This window comes from Emydura macquarii, unplaced genomic scaffold (assembly GCF_026122565.2).
Source record: "Emydura macquarii macquarii isolate MOO-44397 ecotype Brisbane River unplaced genomic scaffold, CSIRO-AGI_Emac_v2 contig_2369, whole genome shotgun sequence".
Lineage (NCBI taxonomy): Eukaryota > Metazoa > Chordata > Testudines > Chelidae > Emydura > Emydura macquarii.
In genome coordinates, this window is record NW_027132506.1 from 3,076,344 (window position 1) to 3,095,183 (window position 18,840).

The 18,840-nt window shown below is 48.7% G+C and overlaps 1 protein-coding gene across 4 annotated transcripts in view; it reads left to right on the forward strand.

The window, feature by feature from the left end:
- The window catches only part of IP6K1 (inositol hexakisphosphate kinase 1), a 57,037-nt gene that overhangs the window by 31,166 nt on the left and 7,031 nt on the right, over positions 1 to 18,840 (forward strand). For all 4 annotated transcript variants that reach the window (XM_067561249.1, XM_067561248.1, XM_067561247.1 and 1 more), the window contains one exon: positions 14,553 to 14,896. In XM_067561249.1, the coding sequence (XP_067417350.1) occupies positions 14,674 to 14,896 (223 nt within the window). In that variant the 5' untranslated portion in view covers positions 14,553 to 14,673. The remainder of the gene's footprint in view (positions 1 to 14,552; positions 14,897 to 18,840) is intronic.

An 18,840-nucleotide genomic window follows, 5' to 3' on the forward strand; every position in this document is an offset into this window, starting at 1 on the left:
GTAGGTAAAAGCAAAACAAAGACAGAGGCACCAATCCCGCAGGCTGTTCCACTCCTGCAAACCCCTGTGCTTGAGTGGGGCCCTGAGGAGTTCACCTGCCTGGAACAATTTGCAAGCTAAGAATACTCACCAGTCACAGAGGGAAGGATTTTTATTCAACTGGATTTTACTTCCTCTGAATTTCTGCTGTATCCTACCTTTTCTCTGTTCACCCATACAGTTCCAGGGAGTACAGAGTAGACATAACTTGAACGTTGTTCAACGAAAAGAAAAGAACACCACGCTTATTGCAATTCCCCTTTGCTGCTAACTTTTTAAAAAAATGAATGGGAATTGTTGTTAGCTGAACCTTGCAGCTGTTTGCTCTGAGTTACAAATCAAGGGATAAGCAACTGGAGAAAATATTATTGCTTTCATGCAAAGTTTTCAAAGCCCATCTCTTCAGAGCCCTGTTGAGAAGCGCTGATACCAGGAGTTTGAAATAGAGTTGGAATCTGTCAGTGTGTTGGATTTGCCGTCAAGGGATTATAGTGGTTAGCCTGATTTGAAACCCTTGCAGGATTTGGAGAACTCTCGTGGGAAGGCTGGGCATCTATGAAGATGTAATTACTCACATGCAGCTGTTAGCCTGTTCAGGGTGCTCATCCTGGAGTCCTTATTCTACCCCACGGCATAGCTTTACCATAGAAGCTATGCAGGAGAATACCAAATCCTGCACTGTTTGAACATTAGGGCTCCCTGGCTCTTTTGGGGTTCACTTCTGAAATATTAAAGTTGGGACAGTGTCCCATTTGTTCCAAGCAATTGGGGTTGAAATTGAAAAGTAGGCTAGGACCAGCTATACTGGATGAAACCATTGAAATTGAGCCTCACTGTTGACATTGCTGTAATGGAGGCACTTCTAGCTAGATACCTCAATACTGGGGTGATGTGCATCTGAGAGGCAGGCGCCACGCTGGCTCCCACCTCTGGAAGTTCTGTTCCTTCCCTTTCTCATTGGGTTACTTCTTGTTGGAAAATATCTGCATGAAGTCTTATGCTCAGATTTGCCACTGGTAGTTCCAGGCCACTTTGTTTTCCTCCTTGTATATTTTTAGTGGTTTCTCTCTCTCTCTGGGCTTTCATGCTCCAGCTTCTTCCCCCTCCACTGCGCTTCCTCCCGTGTCCAAGTTATAAGAATCCATCTCTCATTTCCATCCCATTTCCAGGTGGCTGGAATCTCTGTCCTCCCAACCTGTATGCAGGAGTGCCCCTCCAAATTGTTCTGTCCGACCACCACTCTCTTTGCTGGAATCTCCTTCCCCACTGCTTCTGAAGTCATATCCTGGTGCTAGAAAACTCCGTTTCCAGAGCCCTGTTTCCTGAACATCTTCACTTGTGAGGGGTCCAGTCTCCCCAGCGGGGCGACATACAGCTGTGAGGAAACGTACTTCCACCTGGTATGCTCCTGGAGCTTTCCTGGGTGCCGTGATCTGTAGAACAGAGGGATAAAATGCACACGGCCTGGTCGCTGCATCAGGTGGCAGCTTCCACCTGGTGTTGCTGGGATGAAGCAGAGAACATGGAGTGCTTGTACCCACTAATAGCTAGGAGGGAAAAGGAACCGCAGCAGGAAGGGGTGGAATACTTTGAGAAAGGGTCATGGGAGGGACTTGGAGTGGGAAAAGAGGGCATACATTTTGTGATTGAAGACACATATAGTACTTCGCCTGATCTTGCAAACTCTCATAATTCTCAGAAAAAAACATTTGATTTTGCAGATAGCTTTCTGTCTTCATGTTTTAGGCTAACTGTCCTTCTTCTGATTAAACTTTCTGTTAAAGATCAGGGAAAAAATATGGGTTAAGGACACTGCTGGATTTTCCAGTCTGCTGTGGCCACTTTGCATCAAAATGGCTAGATTCTTTCTGAAGCTGGCCTCTGGAGAATTCATCATTCAGGGAAGCTTTTCAGTGGTGGAGATAGCAGGAGTTGTCTCCTGTGTTAGCCACTTCCATCCCTGGTGTAGGGTGTGGCAGAGGGGTACTCCATATGTCAGTGGAAGATTGGGGTATAAGTCAGAGCCGCTCAGAGGAGACGTGTGGACACACTGATATATATTGTTTAATTGGTTAGGGAAAATGTTACATGTTCATTTAACATCAATCAGGGTAAGAGAGACTGTCAGGTCTAAAATAATTTTGTTTTTAAGTCCATGTCCATGTCTCTCAGGCGATTATAACTTAAAAGGGTTTGTCAGGTGTCGTGTTCTGTCTGTGTTGCTTGCTTTCCATTAGCCTTTCTCTCAGCTTGAAAACAGCCCAGTCAATAATTGTGTGTGTTCTTCCTTTCCCATTGATTATATCCTGTTGAGCTTTTAAGCTCCTCAGGGCAGAGTCCCTTGGCTTTATGTCGGTTGTGCATCACGGACACCTCTGGTGCTGCGTGTCTAGTACCCCGTTTCACCTCAGTATCCATGGCATGTGTTTTCTTACTCTGTTTCAGCTCCTGTCAGTCATGGGTCGTGTTCTACTGTTGTACAAAAGGGTAATAACCTGCCAAGGGCCCTGTGTGGCAGGAAAGGGTTCTGTGCTCGCATGGCCTGCGTGGGGGGGAAGATGCTAGTTTCCCAGAGGGGAGGGGACGCTGTTCAAAGCAAGGCTGGCCTGCTATACATAACTGAAAATGTGGGGGGAGGGGAGGGGAAGGATGTTGCGTGTGTGCGATGCCACGGGCTTTGCTGACTGCACTTGCAGAGCTGCTTGGAGTGAGAGCTCCTATCCTGGCTTTGAGTCTGATCTCTTCACAATTCCTATGACTGTTGAGGGATTGCAGGAGCCTCTGTGGGCTGAACAATCCAGGGCTGGAGTGATGGCAAGTGACCCCTGCCTGGGCTGCAGTGGGGGCTGGTGTGGTTATGGGAGAACCCAGGTCCTGGAGCAAGCTGTCTAGCCTTTTAAAGGCAAAACGTACGCTCAGTGGATGGTATTTATTTTGGTGGTGACTAGAGGAGAGGGATTGCAGTGGGACTCCTGCTCCCAGAGGAGGGGGCAGTGGTGGGACACTTCTGACCCACCCCTGAAGTGATAGCATGGGATTGCCGGCTGCATGCCCTCATTTTCTGAGATGGAGAGAAGCACCAACACTTCTAGCCTTCTGGGCTTCTCTTCTCGGTAGTGAGGAGATGTTGGCTGGGTGGCCCCTTCGTTTGAGTTTTGGGGTGCAGCCCTGCCTCTACAACATCAGTCGTTGAGCTGGATTCTCTTCTCTGTGAGCGTGGGAGGGAAAGAGATGGGGATTGAACTGGCAGCTGCATAAGCTTCGATAGCCACTGCTGCAGAAGCATCCTACCCTCCCCTCCCCTTGGAACAGGGAAAAGTCTCTGGCTGCTTAGCCTGGGTGCCCCACAGTTTTGCTGCAGGGACAGCTGTTGAGGCTTGAACTAGCAACTTGCCTAATGTCAAGAGTTTGCAGAAGCAGAAATGACAGATTTGAGTTTGGAATAAGCCCTCTGATTTGTTGGCAGGCCTTATTCCTGAGTAGAAGAAACTGAGAGACCATGAGGTGGTGAAGTTTCCAGTACACTGCCCCTTCATTCAGAATGACTCATTTAGAACTGCAAGCTTATGCTGCTTTCAGGAAAGGCAACGTTCCTGCTCTCGTGTGTGCACACGGACTGCTTGACGTTTGGAAGGCTGTGAATGTTGCCTGCTGGTAGTATATTTATGTATAGTTCACATAACACAAACAGTCACAGCCTGTAGAACGGCACTGAGGCATTAAACACAAAATTGTGAGGTCTCTACAGACAGATCAAAGTAGTAGGAGGAGGATGTTCTCCCATTTCACAGATGAGGAAACTGACTCTGGCTGTGACTTGGCCATCTAGTGGGTCAGCAGGAGGAAGGCGTAGAATTTGAGAGTTCCTGGTTTGCAGTCTCTTGCTCCACCACTTCATTCTCTCTGTCTAACTTGAACTTAATTTTTTAGGGCTCCACCCATGCCAGTGACCCTCTTGAAATGTCCATCTTTGCTAGCAGCTCTTCTGCTTGTGCTTTTTGGTACACTGTTATCAATGGAATACATTCCAGCCATAAGCCATTAAGATCAGGATTGAAATGGGCCCACTATCAGCACACTGGCCTTAGAACCTCCATTAGGATATCAGGACAAGGTCTGGGCTTCCCACTTCTTACTTGGAACAGTTTCAAGGGCAGCCTCTAGTGCAAGCTGTACTATCTACAGATTACAAAGGAAAGAGACGCACAGCACTGTTTAAAATAATTAGGAAGAGCCCTTCCTCTGTGGAGGCCACAGTGCTGACTGGGGCCTTTAGGGCACTACCATGGTACAAATGATTCAGAATGGAAGGGATTTGTGGCAGTAGGCTAGTGACGCTAGAGCTGTGGGTGAAGTGTTTCTGTGTTCAGGCATTCTTTTCCTCCTCCCAGGCTGAAATTTTCTCCTGTTTAGACTAAAGCTAAAGGTGAATTTAAAATGTGGCTAGGATCCAGCGCAGCTATTCTGAAAAGGAAAACGAGTTTTTCTTCAGGGAAGAAAAAAAAGATACTTGTTTCAAACTTGAGACTTGGCATGACCTTAATCTTCAAGAGAGGGGGCTTATACCTCTGACGCAGGAAGAAATTGGGTTTACAAATAACAGTTCTGAGCACATGAAGAATGTTGCAGTGACTTCCACCTAGCAGTCTTGCACTGTGTGAAGGTGCACATGTGTGCACCTCTGCTGGACAGCATTATTCATTGAGAAAATGAAATGCAAAAAACTCTGTTAATGCAACGTTAGGATTTCAATTTTAGTGAACAAGTAAACACTTCAAACCTGTTGTTCATACAGCAGCTGTAACTTGGAGCTCCCTTACACATGACATTTTTATATTTCTTCTTTAACCTTATATTAAGTTGGACCTAGCTGTGTTATCCCTAATTTTGTTACCATTTCCACTCCATTCAGTTTTGGTTACGATTATGTCACTTTCAAGGAACGAGTTGTAGTTGAGTATAGGAAACCATTGCATCTAGGCTGACTGCAGAGGTCTGGAGGGGAAGGATGGATTGATAAAAATGGAGTAAATCCAGTAACAAAAAAAAAAAAAAAAAAAGGTAGATATAGGGTGGAGGGAACTGAGAGCAGCTTGTCCGTGTTGCCTTTTCATACAAAGCTTGTCTATTGATGCCATAGGGATAGCAGAGATGGGGAGTTAACTAAACATGAAGGGCCTGATTCTGTCCCCTTTTTTCATGTTGAGTAGTTACATTTTATGATGCATGTAATCCCACTGAAACTAATAGGACTCCTGGGAGTTGGGTGCTGTGCGGCCAGAAAGCAGCCCAGAGAACTTGGAGAATGCCCTGCCTTTGTCATGCAAAATGTTACTTGTTGGTTCAAGGAGGTTTATAAACCAGCCTAGCATGAGCTTGCACTTATACTGCTGATTCTGGAGGACAGTACAGCAGGGATTTGTCTTGTGTGTGTGCTGGATGAAGGGAGGAGTGCAATCGATAGCTTGGGGTTTAGGACATTTGTAATTTTCCACTGCAGCTGTCAGTAATACGGAAAATGCTGTGAAAATATTTCCTTGAGGAAATGGCACGTCTGAATGGCCAGTAACAGCGCAGGAGTAGAAGGGCCAGCTGAGAGAGCTGTAAGGAAAGGTGAGGGAGCAGACTAATGTGGTACGTCTGAGTGCTACAGGAAGAGGAAGTAGCGTCCACACCCTTGGTACCTTTTGCGGGCTCATAGTGGCATAACACTAGAGGACAGCTGCGTGTGTGCAGGGTGACTCAATCACATGTAAGGGAAAACTACCCCGAACCCTGCTGGCTGGCCTTTGATCAATATTCTGCTTGGTGTCCCTTACTAGTACCTTTCCCTGCCAGGAATGGGGAAATAATAGGAGTAAATATTTATCGCCGTGGGGACTGGTGCCCCATTGAGGCTGGGCACTGTGGATACATAGCAAAAACAATCCTTGGTCTGGGGGGTGTATGGGGAACCCCTTAACTCAGAGCTATGGCTAAGAGGACTAATGTGATCCTTGGATCAGGGGAATGTTAAGCAGGAGAAGGGAGGTGGCGTTAGTGAGACCACTGCTGGATACGGTGGTGTCCGCACTTTGAAAGGGACATGGAAGGAAATTGGAACGGGTTCAGAACAGAGTCATAGAGTCGAAAGCCAGAAGGCACCATTGGATCGTCCACTCTAACCCTCTCTGTACCACATGCCATTGCATTTCCCCAGCCACCTCTGCACTGAGCCCAGTGACTTGTTTATCTGAAGCAAATCTTCCAGAAGAGAGCTCTAAGAATTATTCAGTCTGGGAAACTTGCCTTATCATGAGAGTGAAGAAGCTCAAATTTGTTAGCCATCCAGAAGGGTTCTGTGGACTGGTGAGGGGAGACTTTTATGGCCTGTGTGTACCTACGTGGGGAAGAAATATTGATATCAGAGGGGTCTTTAACCTACTGGACAAAGGCAGAAAGATCCAGTGGCTGGATGTCCAATGTAGGGTTTGGGTTGTTTCACATGATGGATTTTTTTCAGTTTTAAAAAGCTAGAAAATTACAATAACACATTAGGTGCTCAGTCAAGCAGTCAGAAGTTAGAAGATGCTAGAATTAAGGATACTTGTGTAACCTTAATTTGGACCACTTGCACATATACATATATGGCTTTGACTTGCTTGATCACCTACTCTGTTTTCTAAAAGACCCCACCTTATCAGGTGCACAGAGGAGGCTGCAGGCGGTAAGAAAGGAAAGGAGGTTCTCTTATGTTAAAGGCATGAGACGGGACTGGCGAGAGCTGGGGCGTGTGCGTGACTTGTGCCACAGTCTCCTGAGCAACGATCAGGCAAGATGGTATCAGAATGCACATGCACAATGGGCTTAGTTAAATCTCTGGCATTCTTCAGTCTGGCATTTCCAACACTGTTCTTTTCCCAAAACTTTTTGTATGTGTCAAACCTACTGGAGGTCTTTTAACCCAGCCTGTCATTTTGGATCCCAGTTCTTGCATTGTTTAACTCCTAACTCACTTTGCTCTTGTGGCCGTCCAGAGTTGCTGGTGGTTATACGCCTCTCAAGCTGCCTCTCCGGCAGCTGGAGATGACATGAATCCCAGGCTTGCTTGCTAAATCACTCCCTCTGTAATGGAGGACTTTTCACGGAACTAGACAAGGTTGAGAGTGGGCTTCGACTGAGCTGGGACTTCTGGACCTGTAGTCCTGGCTCTGCAACTGACTCGTGTGACCTTGGACACATCCATTAGCACAGTGGAGATAGTATCCCACGGGGTGCTCAGGGTGGATTAGTTTTTGTAAGGTGCTTCAAAGCCAGAGAAACATACTGCAGAGTCATCATTCTGTAGCTCTTCAAAATACTTCTGTCCCCCCCCAAGGTGAGCTGTCTGAGTGGTGGATATATGGGCCAGATGCACTCAGCTCCGTGGTCTCCTTCTCTCTGGTTTGAAGATGCTTCCTGGGAGACTCATATATGACACCCATCTTCATCTGAGCAGTGCATGGTGGATGCGCTGTATCTGTGAGAAGTGCACCTACATTTAAATATGAAGGTAGCCACAATTTGCTCTAGCTTATGCAAATGAACAGTGAACCTCTAGCGCCTGGCCAGTTAGCAGCGCAGCTCTTGGTTGGGCAAAGGTTGACACCCAGTCCTAGAATGCATGTTTAAATGATCTTTACATTACCATTTCCCGCACAGTGCTACAGGATTGAGGTTAAATAGTTTGCCCTTGCTGCTCCTAAGGCTTTCTTGCGTGGCAGAACTAGGATGTTAGATAGTTTTTCCACACTCTGTATTTCTAGTAAGTATTATATCCTATACCTGTTCTGCTGGTGTTGACGTACCTGCCATATAAAGCATGCACAGTGGAAGAAAGTCCGTTACACTGGGCTTCTCTGTGTCAGATAGACTCTTTCCTGAGCAGATCTCTTTAAATCTCAATTGCCACCCCTGTGTTTACCAGTAGAGCCCCGTGTGGATATAAAATTTGTATCCGCATCCGATCTGTGATCCACAAACGTGAGCCGCGAATATCTGCAGCTTTGCAGATCTCTAAATATAAAATTTAGGTCTGCATCCATCCGTGATCTGCAAACATGGTGCACGGATATAAAGCGGATATCCGCAGATTTGCAGGGCTCTATTTACCATATTATCCAGCACATGGGAGTCAGTATAGTGCACAGAGAGCAACTTCTTTTGGGGTTCCATCTCGGCATTAGTTTGTAGTTAATCTGCTTGGCACAAGAAAGTTTAAGAATTTCTCTCTCCTTGGCTGTGTTTAATAACCAGATCGTTCTGGGGAGATCATGGTTAGTAAGTAGCACTAGAATCAGATTTGTAGGCTTGGAATCTTTTCAGGAGGCATTAGTGACGCACATCACTGCCTGGCTCAACTCCTGTGGTTTCCTTCTTAAAATGAGGTCTGTCTTCAATTAACTAAAAGCTCTTTGTTCTGTAATATGCAATGCTGGCTGAATAAACAATGCTAATTTTCTGACCTGCCCTCCTAGTGTCTTGTGTCTTCTGTACTCAGGAGTTCTGTCGATCTTACCACACAGAATGCATTCACCACTGCTATGTGTTAGTTGCCATAGACTTTGTAGAACAGGGTAACCCTGTATGGATGACATTTATGTTCAGAGTGTTTCCAATATAGGCATCTCCTACTGAGCTTGGACGAGGGTTCTGCCTGGTAGCTGGGATTAGTCATCCAATTCATACTGCAGAAGTGCCAGTTGTTTCTCTGAGCGCTGACTGCCTGTGTTCAAGGCAAACATGGTTCACAGTAAGCTGTGCCTTCTGCTTTATGGCTGCAGCTATAACTGTTATCCTTCAGATACACTGAGGTCTTGGAAGAGGTTGAAGCAGACTTAGTAGTAATGCAGATTTCAGAGATGCCTAGTCAAAGCCGATTAGCTTAACGTCAGTAGATGCCCTGCAGGATCTGTGGCATTGCCCTTGGTGCATTTTCTAGGAGACTAAGTAATGAAAATAGCTTAGAGTGAGCTGGAAAGCTAGCTACTCCTGATCAGTAGTTGCTCAAGGAGGGACTGATGGCACAACTCGAGCTGCACCGTGAGTTACTCATAGCATAAGTGACTTCTGCCATGTCCCTGGCCTAGTAAGATCACACCGAGAAAAGCATTTCATGGGCTCCTTTCCACCCTGTCACAAGGGATGTCCAGTTTTACTGATGTCAGCTTCGTGGTCTTCTCTGTCGGAGAATACAAAACAGAAGGAAATGTTTGTCTGAAGGGGAACAGGTAGGCCAGATTTGTCAGAATTCTGTATCTGGGAGGTGAGAGACTGGTGGCTGGACCGTCAAATCCCCAGAATCACTTCAAACCTGCTTCCTTGGAAGATGTGTAAGAACACTTGCTAGTGGGAGTGCTTGTTATAAATCAGTGTATAGCTTCTAGCTGGAGAAGGAGGGGGTTCCCTGCCTGAATACTTGGAAGAGGCAGAAAGAGTTGCTGAGGCCAGAGATGGAGTGTGCATTTGTGTAATAACTAGTCAGTGAAAATGCCGGTGCAAACCTCTAAAGTTCTGCAGGGTGCTGGAACCCCAGCAAGCTGCTTCGTCGAGTACATGTGCTCCTGATCTCGGAGGGGAAGTATTTTCCAGACTGTGAAATCATCATGTTTCTGTCTGTCTCTGTTGCAAACTGCTCTTACTCACTAGATGAGATCACTTAACACACTTTCTGAGGGCTTTAGATTTAACTGAAGGTGTGATTTATTTATTTATTTTTAAAAACTGATCTAGTTAATTTGGTGCCAAAGGCTGTGTGGACACTGATTTTGGTTTAAACTAGGTTTATTAGGGTTTAACTGAAGTAAATTAGGAACACGTATAGGCTAAACCAAAATAAGCCACGTATAGGTTAAGCCAAAACCAGTGTCCACATGGGGATCTGCACCATTTAGCTAAACTGGTTTCCATTTATGTAGACAAAGCCTATGCATGCTCTGTAGCTGGTGTTGTCTACCTCAGCTGTCACTTCATTAGCAGTGGTTCATGAGCCCTCAGCTGCTCCCCTACCCACCTAGTATAGATCTGAATAATCTACAAAGTGTAAGGATTTTCATGCTTATAATACAATACAATATCCTTGACTGTGACAAAAAATAGACTCTGTCAGCCAAGTAGTCTGTTTGGCCTCTGTCTTTTTTGTTTGAATTCCTCATTCTTCTCCCGCCCTCCTTTTTAAGATGAAACGTACCAAATAGCCAGGGCATTTCCATATACCCCTTTAGCTGTATTGAATGTCCCTGTCGAAGCAAAACTGTGCAGCTGACAGCTCCAGGAGTGCCGTGATGTTCCATTGAGTTCATTGTCTTGTCACTTGATGGTGGCACACAAGTATGATGAAGGGCAAGTGATGAATGGGTTAAAGACTAAAGGCCTGGTTGGGTGTCATTTCTTCCCCATCCCCTTCTCCAACTTCAGCCTTGCCTTAACTGGGTTGCCTTGCTTGTGCCTGCCACTTGCAGAGATCATTATTTTATGAGGGCAGCTGTGGTCATGGAGGCATGGGATTATCTGATTTCAGGGGAAGTCAGGCAGTCTTGAGCTAAACTCTACTATAGGGGAACTCCAGTGGCCCAGAAACCCGAGGGTCTAACTTCCCTTGCAACTACCTGTACTAAAGGAGAAGGTGGCTCTGGCCTGCAGTTTTTTAACCCTCCTAGGTAGCATTTAACTTGCAGAATTGCATTTTGTGCACCACTGTTCCACTGTCTGATCACATGGGTCATGTTTGGATCTGTCCGTGATAGTTTGAGAGTATCCATCACCATAGTATCTGCAGCCTGTGTGGACTGGAGAAATTTTAATCGGTGCTTTTGCTGTTCTCAGTCTTAAGTGCTACGTGTTTCTTGGTCCCTCTTGTACCCTGATTCAAAAGCACCAACAATGCCATCAAATGCTATCCTTTGGCAAAGCTGACTCATGCCAGTAGCTGCAACACAGAGGGAAAGGAAAGGATATAACCTCTCTTCCTCAACACAGGAAAGTCTAACCACATCATTAAACCAGGAGATGAAGAAGCCATCCATGTGCTTATGGGTCAGGATGGAGGATGGGCTGGAGGTCACTTCCAGGTTCACAGTCTTTGAGCAGAATCTTTGTTGAGATTGCGTTCATGTCTACTCCACATGTATATGGGCACAGCCAGGGTTCTGCCAGTGACTTTATCCCACAGTCATCTTGAGTGATGCGCATTGAAGGAGTGTGTCCTTCCCTGTATTGCTTCCTTGCACCATGTCACTTGTGGGGGGAAAAAAAAATCTCACCCTAACCCTCCCTGAGTAGCTTGGATCTGGGAACTGTGTTTTGAGTAGTTTAAAAATAACCTGTATCCAATGGAGATTTTTTTTGGTAAACTTTGAAGAGAAGACAAAAGTGGGAAGCTACCCGGAGTGGCCTCCCCAGATCTTCTCTCCCCTGAGCTGCCTAGCTTGTGTGCACAGCACATTCTCACCTCTCTTTTAAGACCTGAGGCTGATGCTGGAAGACCTGGGCTCTGATAGAATCAGCTTGGAGGAAAATCTGCTGGGCACATGTTGACAAAGAGCTGGTACCTTTATTCATGTGCATATCTGATCAGATTCTGCTGCTTGCTTTGTGGAAACCGGCAGGCCTAAGCAGTAAGGGTGTGCTTAGCAGGATACTTGCATCTCTTGCAAACAGAGCTGTGGCTGCTGCCTTCTCCTTCCCCCAGCTTACGGCCCTTAATGTAATGTTGGCAAAGGGGTGGGAGCGGTGTCCATGGTGCTCTCTCTCTTCATATGTTGCCATCATCTGAACAAGTCCAGGAACCCCTGCTCGCTGAGTTGCACTTTCTTCTAAGCTGCTGTGCTTGCCAGTGGAGTGGATTGGACTGGAAGAACAGAGCAGTTATAGCACCATCCTAGAGCTACTTCCTGGCCCTTTCAAATACATGCTGCAACAGAGACATCTTGGGGCCAGTTGAGAAAAAGCCTAATCTCTGTGTTCCCGGGGCCAGGGTGCCCAACCTGTGGCCCTCAGGATGACTGTACAGGGCTGCACCCTGTGCGGTTTACAGTGAAGGGTTTGGAACAGCCTCCATCATTGGGGGGCACTGCTTTGGGAGCAGCTTTGGTCTGAGCCAGAATGTTCTGAGCAGCTGTTGTCCCATGCCTGCTGGCTGCCTGCTGCATTGCGGAAGAGGTGAAAGTAACTGTGGCTGTTCTGTTGTTACCTCCCTGCTGGGCTGTGGGAACCTCAGCCAGTGGGACAGGAGCTCAGCTGATCCTGCCTGAGACTAGGGGAACCTCCCCATCAGCCCCTGGGTCAGCCCAGGAGAGTGGGGAACTGACAACCTCATTCTCAGCCCAGGCTCTCACACTAGCTGTCTGTGGTCCCCAAGAGATCACTTGCCAGTTTGGGGGATAGCTGGAGGGCACCAGACGCATCCCCTCCAATATGCCCTTGTCCTCCCCCCATCACAGTGCTAAGAGAGGCAGTGGGCAGGAAGGCATAAGAGCTGAATACACGGTCTCTGCACCCACTGGAGACTCCCCAACAGAAGGGGACTGTCAGGCAGCTTCTGCTCTTCTTGCACAGGTTGAGGGGCACAGAGGGAGTGGCTGGCCAAAGGATCTGCTCCAAAGGGTCAGTGTGGACTCGTGGCCTCCTTGACATAAGTTTGGCTCTCATACACAAGCACACGTCTGGCTTCGGTAACCCATCTGCCCATAGAAACAGAACTTGGTACTGTATCCATGTGGATGCAGGGTGATCATTTGGGAATAACGTGCCGTTACACTCTGCAGTTCAGAGCGGGCAGTGGCAGCCTTTCCCCATTACTCACAGATAAGAGGAGTTTTTGTCATGTTAAATTTGTAGGGAAACAATATCACCAACCCGTGTGTGTCCAAAAACTGAGTCAGTGAAAAGGCAAGGCATGGAAACATTAAAAGGATTCTACTTCCCTTTCCTGCGTGGGTCAATCCCCCGACCCACTTCCAAGAAACACCACAGTTAACCGGTCTGAGCTCCCTGCTTAGGCTAGTCCAGGTTTGAGCATCCCTACAGCAGAGCCCTAACCACGTTACTGTGCCCTCACTGGCTCTGCGTCTCTGGGGGCAGAGCCCATAGTTCTTTGTGCTGAGATGCTTTAGGAGTCTTTCCCAGGCAGTTGTATCAGTTGCGGGAGAACTTGTCTGTCCTTTGGGGGAAATTGGCCTGCATCCTCACTGAAAGGTGAGTGGTTCCAGCCTGAGTTGAACTAGAGTCCAGGCTCTAACCTGTACCACTGGCTGAGATCACTGAGGCTAGGTTAGGAAGGGCCATGGGTTTCCTGTCTCTAACTTCCAATTTTTTTGGAGGAGGGTGGAGAGCCTGGGGAGGACCTTGGACTTGAGGTGGTCAGCGTGGCAAGCGGGCAAGGTGCCATATTCGGGGCGAGCGAGGAGGAGGCTGCAGCAGCCATGCTGAGGGACATTGAAGGCTTGAGTGAGATTTTAGCTGTGTTGGTGAAGAGGAAGGGCAGGATTTTACAGATGCTGCTTTTTCTTACATGGCAGGATTTGGCCATGGCCTGAATGTGTGGGTCAAGAGGTAGGGCCAACTCAAAGAGGGCCCGCTCAGATTACAGGCCTGAGTGACTGTGAGGGTGGTGGTGGTGGTGGTGTCCATAGGGACAGAGGAAGCACAGGGGCTGGGGAGTGAGGCAAACAAGAAGCTCAGCATTGGCCAGCTGGTGTGGCAGACGGGTGGTGGAGGGGGAAGCCAGTGAGGGGGCTGGATGAATAGGGAGGGCTGTGGTTGGGCCAGACCTTGAAGCTAAGGCCAAGGAGCTTGAAGATGGTGATTAGTGGAGCTGGGGGAGCCAGTGGAGAGATACGAAGGGGGGTGATGTAGGTAGAGGTAGGTAGGTAAATGGTGTTGGGGGCCATGTTTTGTGTGGCGGAGCATGGCATCAGGAGGGCAGATGGAGGAGGTTGCAGGAGTCCTGATGAAGACTATCTAGAAGGATGGCGGCTTTGTCAAAGATAAAGTTGGATCCTAGAAATGTGGAGACAGAAGAGGCAGGATTTGAAGCCCTATAGGACTTTTCTCTGTACCTGTGCTGCTCTGAATGCTGAACATTGGGGGGAAGGGTAGGCTGGAGGTTGGGGTCCCGCTCAGAATGGTGCTGCATTGTGATGTCACTTTATTAATGGCAAGATCAATTAGCACATGGAAAGGTGGAATCTAAATATTAGATCTCTTCCAGTCAGCCCTTGACAAACCCCTGTGGGAAAATCCTGCCGGCCTTAAAGGATCTGAGTGCCTGCAGGACATAGGAGGTGGTGGTGGGGTGGAGGAGCCGGACATTGTGGTCAGAACATCGAGTAGTGAGCGTGTGCATCCCCTCCCGTACGGGCAGGCTACAGGTTATGGTTGACAGATCCCCTTCGCTTCCTTGGTAGAAAACTTGTTGGATTCTGTGTGGTAAAAGTTCCTGGGGAGACTGGGGTGAGAACAGCTCCTTTCTCATAGGATTTTCCATTGTTTTCCAGATCAGAACAAAGCTAATTCCTGGGATTTCCCAGCCGTGCCTGGCTGCCCCTCGTGAAGTTGCCCCCCCCCAGCCCATGCGGCGCTCCCCATGCCCCGAGCGTGCAACTGGTGCCGAACGCAATGTGTGTTTGTCAAACCATGGAAGTGGGCAAGTACGGCAAGACTGCCAGTCCCGCCGGAGAGCGGGGGGTCCTGCTGGAGCCTTTCATTCACCAGGTGGGCGGCCACAGCAGCATGATGCGCTACGACGACCACACTGTCTGCAAGCCCCTCATCACCAGAGAACAGCGCTTCTACGAGTCCCTGCCCCCGGAAATGAAGGAGTTCACACCGGAGTACAAAGGTGAGCCCAGAGCTGCTGCTCGCACGGTGCGTGTGTCGTTCTGCTCTCCAGTGAGTTGATGTGAGTGGGGGGGGGAGGGGGCTTTTCTGTGTGTGCACAGTGCTGAGCAGTGGCTGATGGTCAAGGGGATCATTTCACGGCCCTGCTTCAGTCTGAGAAGAGTCCTGAGTTAGCCCTGACTGGGCCACGTTCAGTGGGTCAGCTGGCAGGCTAAAGGCTTGTTTTGAGCCCTGCCTAGGTTGCCTCTGTTGGCTCACTCCTCTCACTCTCCACATCAACCAAGGAAGTTGTTAAATGGAGGAGGGCGGGGTCCCTTTTTATGCAGCTGCCTGCCTCCTGCTTATGGAACTGTCACCAGGGTGAAAACTCTGCTTCTGACAAAAGCAGAACTGAAAGTGTTGCTTCCTCAGAGCCTTCCCCCCAGGCTCTGCCCAGCTCTCAGCATTGAGTGAAAATAGAGTAGTAAAGTCATCACAGTCAATCCCACCAAGCAAAGACATCTGTTCTTTACAGGACTCTAGTTCTTACCAGCTGCATCTATGGAACAGATGCTCTGTGGAAAATGACACAAGCAAACCGCCAAGGAAGCTGGTGCTAAAAACTTGCTTTTCCTGGTTTTCCTTCCCTACCTGCTGATCATGAATATTTGGGGAAATGGGGGCACTTGGCAGCAGCAAAGGACGTTGAGGTGTCGCACCCCAGTCGGTGCTTTGCAGGTATCCTGTCTTCCTGGCGATGCAGATCGATTCTATCTTGGGTGGGCTGGGCTGTGTTTATGCCAGTCAGACAGATATACTTCTGCAAGGAAGGATCTCTTCCTCCTGGCTTTCCCCACCGTCTCAGCATTACTTCTCTTTAATCCACAATCTGGTTGAGGGGGGTTAGGTCTGTTTTACAAATTCAACGTACCCTCCGGGTCAGAATATGCCTCTGTGTATATTCCATCATAGTGCATTAAAGCTTTCGGGACAGGTGTCAAGCTGGTTATCTCAATGAGCTGGTGAAATCTTTACCCCTTCTGCATATGCCACGTATGTTACTGAAATACTGTTCCCAAATGTGTTAGAGAGCGTGAAAATATTCCCTTGAACCTGATTTTTCTACCCTTCCAAATGTAAACCCTTAGTTTCTAGGAGTCAAGCTGCAGAGAACTGACAAGGAGTACCAATAACCTTTTAAAATGGCCTAACAGCTTTATGTTTCTAAAAGTTTCACTATTTCATCTCCAGCTGGAAGTGAATTATGAGACACCAGGAATTTCCCTTTCTCTATGGTTAGGCTTGGCGTAATTTGATAGATATAAAAATTTCAGTGGATAATCTTTTTAATCTTTTTTTAATCAATTTAAATTTTCAGTTGCTCAAAATTATGGAGTTGAAGCATTTTTTGTTTTTCTCTGTTCAAATGTTCACTGTTCTGGGTACCAGACATTTATTTAGTGACAATAGACACTGAAGTGCAAAATGTTAAAGCTTTATACCCATTAAAACACACTGTTAGCCTCGTATGTCGGAATACATGAAGTCAATAGCCTTACGTCAAACACTAAGTTTCAAGCAGCATTTTCTTATGTTGCCAATCTGTAAATGTCTGTGACCATGGATGGGCTTGTGTGTGTAGGGAACTATATAAATCAAATTCCTCCCAAGCCTACAAGTAGGTCATGACAGCTCACCTCTGCCACCCTCAGGTGGAAGCTTGAGTCGAGACCTGATGAGGAGGGAGGTTTATGATGGGAAACTCTTCTACAGGTAAAAGTGTCCCCACTGGCATGTGTCATACAGCTCACTAAAGGCTACTCCCTGTAGCTAAGGGGCAGGAGGACTCCTAGCTAAAAACCCCTCTTGTTTCCCTCACTGCCCTCTCTGGTCCCCTGCCTGCCCTAGGCTCTTTGGGAGGTGCACACTCTGCGAGGCCTGCACAGACTTTGGTTTCTTTTGCTCCAGCGTCCCCCCTTCCTGCATGGGCGCTAGGTTATCCATTTATTACCGTAACTCCCTCAAGGTGGCTGCTTCACAACAGGCCACCTGCTCCTCATCCCCTCGGCGGGAGTCCAGGGGGGCGTCCAGAACCCCAGACTGGCGTGTTAGAAAGCCGGGAGTCTGCCCACACGCCCCCAGAGAGTGTTAGTGTGACAAGGGGAAGCAGGCAGATTTCCAGTGTAGAACATACCCAGCCTAGGCGCTGCTCCCACAGCCGTACCTCCGTGAGGAACCCTTCGCCTACCGTGCCGGAAACACAACCGCTAAGGCCGGGCTGGCCTCTCTGTGATTGTGCATCTGGCAGCAAGGCAGTTGGTTGCCAAATGCAAATAGCTCCCAAAAACTTGTTCATTTTTTTCCCCTTTTTTTATCAAATTTTGGGAGATTTCAGCCAGCTCTCGAAACAAGGGGAGACGGCTGGAGGTGTCCGTGCGATCTCTCCCGGCCAGCAGCTGTGACTGCCCTCTCCGGGCCGCTTCACAGGCCATAGCAAGGGTGCCGCTGGGCAGTGTGAAGAGCAGCCTTGAGTTGGCGCTATCTGGAGATATCCCATCCCTGCAGGGTGGAGTTACAGCTGGGGAGAGGCAGCACTTAACTGGGCGTTTCTGGAGTCTGTACGTTCCACAGCTTTCTCCTTGTCACACTAACACACACCCTGGGACACGTGCGGGACTAGGAGCATGTCCATGCAAGTGATGCCGCGAGGCAAGGCGGGATGTAACTGCAGCACTCCAGCCTGCTATGCGGCACTAAGAGCGCCCTAGCGCACTGCCGCCACAGAGTGGGCTGGAGCAGCGGTACACCAGCGTGCCCAGGGGAACTTCCAATGCAGCGCAGCAGGTTCAGCCAGACAGTCAGGGCAAGCGCCCTCCATTTACACCCTGGCTTGCCGCGCAGTGACTGCCCGGCTAGACAGGCCCAAGTGAGCAGCTCCAGGCTTTGTAACGTGGGAGTATGGGGGCTTGGAGTCTCACGCTTCCAGCCACAGCCCCACCAGAGAGAGCCTGCATGCGCAATGGCTCTTATGGGGACAGCACCTTAGTTGCTGGGGATGGTTGTCACACCAGGCCCAGCTCCAGCTGCAGGCCTGCTCCCTTCCCTGCACACTTCCCAAGCACCCCGGGGTGCACTGGCAAGGGACTGGCGGCCTGTGCATGGAGGCTGACTTACGTGCAGGTGCGCCACGACCCCCAGTAAGGTCGCATCTCCAGAAATGCATGGCCCAGTGCACAGCACTGGCCCCTGTGCTTAGTGTGCCCAGGTCCAGCCCAGCGGTTCCTCACCCCATCAGCCTTAGACAGCTCCATAGCCCTAATCCACCCAAACTGGCAGAGAGCCCTAATGGAGCCAGAACAGGCATGGGAGGCCTCAGTGCCAGCAGCCCAGACTAGCCAATTCAGACTCCTGGGTGGCCTGTGGGAACCCCAGTGTGGCCCATACTGTTGGGGGTAGCCCCAGCAGCTCACAAGGTGGGGAGCTCTTTGTGCCCCAGTGCCCTCCCTCATCACTGCAGGACCTTAATGCCTCCCAGCCACTTAAGGACATATCCTCCTGACGCCTCTGTGACGGGGGAGCTGTTACCCCCATTACACAGGGCCTGAAGCCAGAGAAACTGAGAGCAAAATTAGTGGCCACCTCCAAAAATTCTGGTTTACGTGACATATGTAGAAAGTCTGTGTCAGAACTCGGATTCGAACCCAGGTCCCTGGGTCCCAGGCCGATGCCTTAGCTATATGGCCAAACAGAAATTAAGCTGCCACCTCGAACATCCATTACAAGTGGGTGATCCAGCTACTAACTAGATGGCACTAGAGTGTTGGAGTCAGGATTTCTGGGCTCTGTTCCTGACCTGGACGGGAAGGGTAAGCAGTGGTTAGACAGAGACAGCAACAGATTTGGCACGTTCACTCCCAAAGGCAGTGTGGCTGGGTGGATGGGACTTGGGTTCTTTCCCCAGCTCCA